This window comes from Notolepis coatsorum, assembly GCF_963971535.1.
Source record: "Notolepis coatsorum genome assembly, chromosome: 8".
Taxonomy (NCBI): domain Eukaryota; kingdom Metazoa; phylum Chordata; class Actinopteri; order Aulopiformes; family Paralepididae; genus Notolepis; species Notolepis coatsorum.
The window spans coordinates 39763307-39771140 of NC_140172.1; the positions used below are offsets into that span (position 1 = coordinate 39763307).

The following is a 7834-nucleotide window of genomic DNA, read 5'->3' on the forward strand; positions in this document are numbered from 1 at the left end:
ATACATGAAATCCATTAAAGGGAAGCTGTGATGTAGGCCATTTTAATTTCTTTAAGAAGAGCTATTCAATTACCAAACATATCTTACCTACATTGGATTGGTTTCACTAACTTTAATATACTTTAAGTGTGTACTGTGTAGCTGTATCATCTAGGAAATACAAATATTGGATTGTGACTCTGTATCATGAGATACTCATTATTAAATGACTTTCATAGGCGTTGTGCTACAGTATCACGTTACCCAGTTCCATGCGTAACTCAACTCCCTTCAGCCCAACCCTTCATGTTATGCAAAGAAAATACCCATTCAGAATTAATTAAATTTGAACTTTATTAGTCAGAACAGTGATTTACATTTTGTTTCTTTCTGCAGAAATAAGCTAAATGTTTTACACGATCATCACAAATACCATCAATACAGTATCGTTATGGACCGAGAAAATACAAAGGAGAAATATGACTATATTGAAGAAGCATTCTAGAGTTACACTAATTCGCAAATAAGTGTGCATTATGGTGTGTTTGTATGTGTTGACTTGTCGTACAGAACTTGTAAGTCGCTTTGGATAAAAGCGTCAGCTAAATGACAAAATGTTAATTAAATGTATGTGCGTGCATGTGTGTATGTGTGTGTGTGCTTTCTTTAAGGTATCTTGCTTTTACTTTCTATGCCATACAGGAATAGAAGTTTGTACTGGAGCCACACCAGCACTGCATGCACTGAAATATGAAGCGTCTATCTTAGAGCACATCCCGATGAGCTTCAGACATACAAAGCAGAACTCCACCTGACAGCGTTGACAGATGACGTTCTTGCATCCTGTTCCCTTGTGCTCGTGTATCTGACCGCAGGTGGGACAGGCTCGGAGGGAGGGGCACTTGACCCCCCCCACATCAAGAAGGGAGATGATCATGGCGTTCTTCAGAGTCTCCAGGTCATGGTTGACGCAGCCGTCGTTGTCGCAACGGTCAGACCGTGGACCTGGACCATTCCATGGCTTCAGACACTGCCAGCAGAACTCGTAGCTTCGCTTCTTGTCTGCTGTGCACACGGTGCACTGGACACTCAGGTTGGCGAGGTCCTCTCTCTCCAGAAGGGTTTTGCATCCTGGACACTGTTAGGGAAACGGGTATGGAGAAACGATAGGGATCAGAAAAGGACGTTTAGAATGTTTGTTGTCAAGTTAGAAAGTGTCTATTCTTTTTCTTATATTTTTTTGGCATTTTTATTGCTTTATTGGACAGACCCGGCAGAGAGGAATGATGGGAGAAGATATAGAGGGGGAGGACATGCGGCAAAGGTCACCGGGTCCGGGAGTCGAACCCGGGACGCCTATTGCTTATTAACAGCGGAGCAGTGCTGCCGTTGCTTCCGCGTTTTCCCTGATTGGCTGCGACACGCCCCGCGGCAGGCGCGGCAACCGCAGAGCGGAGCGGCAGAGCTTGCGGCATTATGTAGCCCTAATCCGCCATGATTTTCATTCGAAGCTCAGCTCACCTGGCAGCGCAGCGGTCCTGCGGTCCGTTGTTGACAAGTTCGAATCCCATAATTTTTTTTTTTTTAACGTGTATTCTTTCGCCGGTTAAGGTTAGGCATGGTTAAGGTTAAGGTTAAGGTTAGGCATTGTTTCGGAGTTGGTTAAGGTTAGAACGGTTAAGTTTAGGCGCTGTTAAGGAGCTGGTTAAGGTTAGAGTTTGTCTTAGAGAATGGCAATAGACAGCCTATTTCCGCACTGCCGCTCTCTCGCGCTGCCGCGGTCACATGGGCACATTGTCACATTCTTGCACTCCTCCGCTGTTAGAAAGCAACACTCACCCGGGACGTCCGTGTTGCACCGCAGTATGTCACCCTGGCTATTCTTTTATATCACTAGAACTCCCTCCACCAACCACATCACTCCTGTTCTCCACCAACTTCACTGGCTGCCTGCTAAGTCACACACTGACTACAAAGTATTACTACTCACCTTCAATGCCCTCCATAACCTAGCCCCTCCTTATCTCACAGAACTTCTCCAGTCCTACACTCAGATCCTCCTCTTCCTTCCAACTTGTCACTCCCCCTTCCCGTCTGACTACCATGGGATCCAGAGCCTTCTCCCGCTGTGCCCTCAGCCTCTGCAGTGGTGCGTTGGTGATTTCATACCTGGTTGCACTGTATTTTAATGACGCCACGTGCACGCGCGCGTGCACACGCTCCCGCGCATGCGCATAAATGTTCCCTCGCGTGCGCACAGAAAAAAGACTGCCTAATTGCCTCTAGTCTATAGGAATGGAATGTAACACATTTCATTCACAAGTTTTGTGTGGGTACTTGGCGCAACAGTAGAGTGCAGCGCATTCCTGTGTGCACGTGCGTGCACATCCATGCATGTGCGTGTGAGTGCTTCTGCTCACAGACCCGGTTGCACATGACCAACACACCCCTGCGCCTCTGGAATTTCCTACCACAAGACATCCACGCAATAGACAACCTCCACACCTTTGTTTCCCGTCTCTAGGCCTGCCGCGATAAGCAATAAATCGATTAATTGCCGCGATAATTAAAATTAATGCAATGATTTTGACGGGCGCGATTAATTGCTATTTGCGCGTTTGTTTTAATGAGGCGGAACCAGTGCCCCTTGTCAGTCACTGTCCGTGTTGGGAGGCGGGCCGCTGGCTTTACTACAGAGCAGAGAGCACAGCACAGGAGCTCCGTGGGGCAACACCACATAGCTTAACTACATTTCTCAATAGTGTTGCTCCTTTTAACCAAGTAGCGTTATTTGTAGTGTAACGTTAGCGTTTTAACGTTAGTAGCTAACGTTAAAACTAACTTAAAGTTAGTTGTTCACCAACAATCTCAACATTTGTTTTATCATTAGCTCATGTCGATCTACTAGTAGCATCAGCAAGCTAACGTTAGCTGGCCCCAGTCCACTAGCAGCATGTCGATCTACCAGCAGCATCAGCAAGCTAACGTTAGCTGGCCCCAGCCCATTAGCAGCATGTCGAAGTAGTAGTAGCATCAGCAAGCTAACGTTAGCTGGCCCCAGTCCACCAGCAGCAAAATTCTCTAACCGGTCGCAATAATATCGCTTATCGCGATATTTTCGGGGGCAATTAATCGCCCAGCAAAATTTGTTATCGTGGCAGGCCTACCCGTCTCAAAACAAATCTGTTCATTCTGGCATATTCACTTTCATTTTAAGTTTATTATAACTGCTCCCCTATGTGTAACTCTGTAATATTGTGTTTTTACTGTGTGTAATTGTATTTGTTTTTAACCCTGTATGGCGACCTTGGGTGTTTTGAAAGGCGCCTTTAAATAAAATGCATTATTATTATTATTATTACAATATTAGAATACTCACATCTTTGAATTCACAATATTCCGCAGCAGCCAGGTGGGCGATCTTTTCTTCAAAGTGCAGCATCTCTTCAGCCGTCAGCACAGCCAGTCTACGCACCTCTTGATAGGGCCACAAGGCATTGCACTTCTGCAGGGTGCCATTCTTCAGTGCAGGGCACAGAAATTTGTACTGGCCCTGGAATTAAATAGATGACAAACAGTACAAATTCAGCAGGCTGGTCATCCCAATGGAGCTAACTGGGTCTTGCTGGGGCCGGGGCGAATAACCACGCCTACCATTGAGTTGATATATTGTAATTGTATATACTTACTATATAGGAAAGAAGATATTACCTACCTGGGTTCCATCCTAGAGGCAAATCTTTCCTGTGACAAAATGGCATCCAATGTAATAAAAAAAGTCAACCAACGAACTCGATTCTTGTACCGGATCTCCTCTCTGGTAAACAAGAATACCCTGAAGACTCTAGCAGGAGCACTCATTCAAGGGTACTACGACTATGCTTGCACCTCATGGTACCAAAGCACCTCAAAGGCGCTAAAAACAAAATTACAAACATCTCAAAACAAACTGGTCAGACTACTGCTTGACCTTACTCCTAGAACCCACCTCACCCCTGCCCACTTTGACAACCTAGGATGGCTTAGAGTAGACGACAGAGTACAGCAACTTGCAATGGGCCTGGTCTACAAGATACACTACACGACCAAGGTACCCATGTACATGACAAAATACTTCCCAAAGGTCAGTGAATACCACGATCACAACACCAGAGGGAGCTCCACAAATCATGTTAAACCCAGATTCGGCTCAAACAAGGGACTAAACACGTTTTGCAATTATGCCACATCAATGTGGAACGCCCTACCCAAAGCTGTAAAGGAATGTGAATCACTACCCACTTTCAAAAACACTCTCAAAAAACACCTAAGGGAGACTGCAACTCGAAACTGGCCCCTGTAAATGTCCGAACACAACCCCCTCCAATGTACAGTAAATTACCAAGTATGGTCTTGTCAATAATCCAATGTACAGTGTTGTTTGTACAGTTGTACAGTGTCCCCCACCCACCCCTCCTACCCAACCCCCCCCCCCCCACTCCTACCCAACCCCCCCCCCCCACTCCTACCCAACCCCCCCCCCCCCCCCCCCCCACCCAACCACCTCCAATGTACAGTCCCCCCCCACCCCCACCTACCCAATCCAATGTACAGTTTCCACGCCTAATGTATATACTCTTTTCTTTCTGGACTCTTTTTGTATCACAAACAGTACTGTAATTGCAAATCTGGTATGTCATAAATGTATAGATGGAGCAGTACTGTCTATCTGTATGTCATGTATGTCATATATGTTACGATGAATTGAAAATGGGGGACCCTGATGTAAACAAGACGAAAGTCTTTCTCTGGTCTGCATCCCCTTAACAATTGTGTGTATTGAGCTGTACTGTACTGTACCCATTCTGCAATCTGTTAATAACGTTTTCATTCATTCATTCATTCATTCATAGATATATATCTGCACTGCACACCTTTTAGAACTGTATATAGTCATCTTGCTGTTATTTTATTTTATGCTATTTTTATTTTCGTTTATTTATATTATATTGGATGCTGCTATGGTCGAGGAACCACAACGAAGTGAATTTCACTATTTTTTTGCTGTAAGGTATTGAATGACGTGACAATAAAGGAATCTGAATATATAATTACCATGTCTCAGTTGTTAAATTATCTGAAAGCAACAACATAAGGAGTGTGGTAAATGGTAATTTGGGGGAAAGTGATCGTCATAAATGAGGTAAAAGCTCTGGCTAGCACTTGTTGACCCAGTTCATGGAATGATTAAAGACCATCACTGTAAACACACAGATTAGCATTTCGTCTTCATAAGAGAAAGGCATATTGAACAATATACAGTATGAATTCGTACCAAGTGGAGAACATTGGTGCTTGAACATTATCATAACACAATGTTGACGTTGCTTTTAGAATGTGATCTCGAAAGGAGGTGATGGAAGAAAGGTACCTGGTCCACCACGCTGCGACACCACCCTGTGAGAGATTCTGGGGTGACAGCGTGCCCACAGGACATCTCTGCTCTTAGAGAAATGTCTCCATCTTCTGGAGCTGGGGTGCATAACATTCAGAATCAGAATCAGAAAGGTCTTTGTTGCCAAGTAAGATAGCTACCATACAAGGAATTTGATTTGGTCATTTGGTGCGACATTATCGGGTAGAATAAAATAAAAGGTAGAATGAGATCAAATGGAATATAAACGAAATTAAAATAGAATTACAATATAATATAATTATAGTTATAAAATAAAATAGGACAGGGCTGTACAATTGTGCACGATGTGGTCGAGACAACATTAATGTCCATCACTTATATCGCAGAATGAGTTAGTTACAAGTTTATTTACGTGACATTGATACAAAAGTATTAGTCTGATGTGTACTGTTACAAGATAACTCTCACGAAATATTGCGTGCATCGCACTTTACCAAATAGGTTTTTCATCATACTCACGCAGTGGGTCTAAGTCATCCGGTCTGTTTACAAATTTGAGCGTGGTGTCATCGGGATCATATGCCTTCTCCCCGCCTTGCATTTTGTTTAAATCTCAACCGACACGTTACCGCTTCTTCTCACCCAGAGACTCAGGACAGTGTGAGAGGAGACGACGGTGGAGAACACGTTTCACTTTCACTTCTCCCATGTCCCTAGCAGAAGTCACGTGGTTTACAGTTACACCATAGATTATAGATATCACATGTGTTTATATATATAATATATATATATATATATATATATATATATATATATATATATATATATATATATATATATATATATATATATATATATATATATATATATAATATATATGGTTTACACTCTCCAACATTTAGTAGCCAAATGTACACATATCCATATCCACCCAAATATGTGTGTCCAATCTATGTGGTTAGGGGATCAGAGCCATGTATTGAGCCATGTATTACCAAGGAGGGGTTTATGCACCTGTTCTCTAGTCAAACATAACCAGGGGATTTGCAGAGACAGTAAAATACAATATAATATATCATTTCAAACCAAATTAAAACCTGTTAGAGTGGGTACATTTAGATAGCATGGTGGTGTGGTAGGGTAGGGGGTATGGCCCAAGCGCAGACAGGCAGAGGATAGACATAGGAGGCAGGTGTTGATTCTTGAATATGAGCACTGCTCCTTTAATTCGAGTGAGTGTGGCTCAAAAACAAAGTGAGAGGGCATGTCTCCAAAACATGCTAAATGCTCTATAAATAACATACAAATATCATGGTATATCATTTACTTGATATTGTGTTTGGCAGACCTGAGGTTAAGGGCTTAGTTAAAGTCACTATAACTGCCTCTGTATAATCCTTTTAGATACTATATATATCTGTACATACCCCTTACCTATCTTAGTTACGCTGCTAGCCAGTATGACTTACCATAGTGTCCTTATACCTGTATTACTGTACATAAATAATACTATAACACTTATCTGATTAGCACTATTACTCAGTAGTACTATTTATATATTTTATTACCAGTTTAATCACCTGTACATTCTACACTGTATATACTATTGCACTTTACTGTTATTGCACTCTGGTTGGATGCCAAACTTCTTTTCGTTGTACTGTACTTGTGCTGTATGATGACAATACATTTGAATATAATCTGACTTTGTTTCACAAAATCACACTATATTATCGGTGTAAACAAACTCTGTATGTCACACAATTGTACTTAACTTCAAACTTTTAAGTGCTTGTTACTAGGGTACTTTTGGAAAAGCGTTTTCGATATTGTATGCAGAAGACGTCGGTTCCAATTTCCAAAGAAGGTGAAAGTGAAAGTGTTCCTGAATCCTAAACACGTATATACGCTTCACTCTGAGTCCCACAGACGGACACAAAGAAACTGAGCTCTGTTGCTAGTGGGTGCATATATCAAAATGGGTAAAATCTACCAGGTCACCGTGAACGGATTCAGGGGTGAGAAGATGGTCATTGATTTGTGCAACACAGAAGAGCAAATGAAAAGCATGACAGTACTGCAGCTGAAACAGAAGGTCCTTGAGAGATTGCCTGGGAGTGCTGGTAAGCTGTTTATACGTACTTTATTGTAATTTGACGTTGATTGGTCGTGTATACATTTATTACGTATTATTATTTGTTAATAATGTTTTAATATCAACATTATCTGGCAATCCTCTGCCAATTTTAGCAAATTCAAAGACCCAAGAGATCCCACACTGTTGGGAAACTTATCTCTCCGCGAAAATGAAACGTAACGTGGCCAGAGTATTTCTCTGCTGCGAGCCGGTTCCAGGGTTAGTTTAACTGTTTTGGGACCAGTTTATAAAGCTAGCAACTAACGTTCGTTTAGGTTTCACTTCACATGCATGTCGATGATGCAAAGGCTTTGCAAAGCATG

At 42.3% G+C, this 7834-nt stretch overlaps 1 protein-coding gene across 1 annotated transcript; it reads right to left on the reverse strand.

The window, feature by feature from the left end:
- Nucleotides 1-344: 344 nt before the first annotated feature.
- LOC311233702 (E3 ubiquitin-protein ligase RNF19A-like) lies at nt 345-6027 on the reverse strand. The gene is made up of 4 exons (XM_084320697.1): nt 5894-6027; nt 5390-5490; nt 3359-3532; nt 345-1117 (listed from the first exon to the last, which is right to left on the reverse strand). The coding sequence occupies exons 1-4, from the start codon at nt 5973-5975 to the stop codon at nt 662-664; spliced, it is 813 nt and encodes a 270-aa protein (XP_084176823.1). The 5' UTR covers nt 5976-6027; the 3' UTR covers nt 345-661.
- Between the last annotated feature and the right edge of the window lie 1807 nt (nt 6028-7834).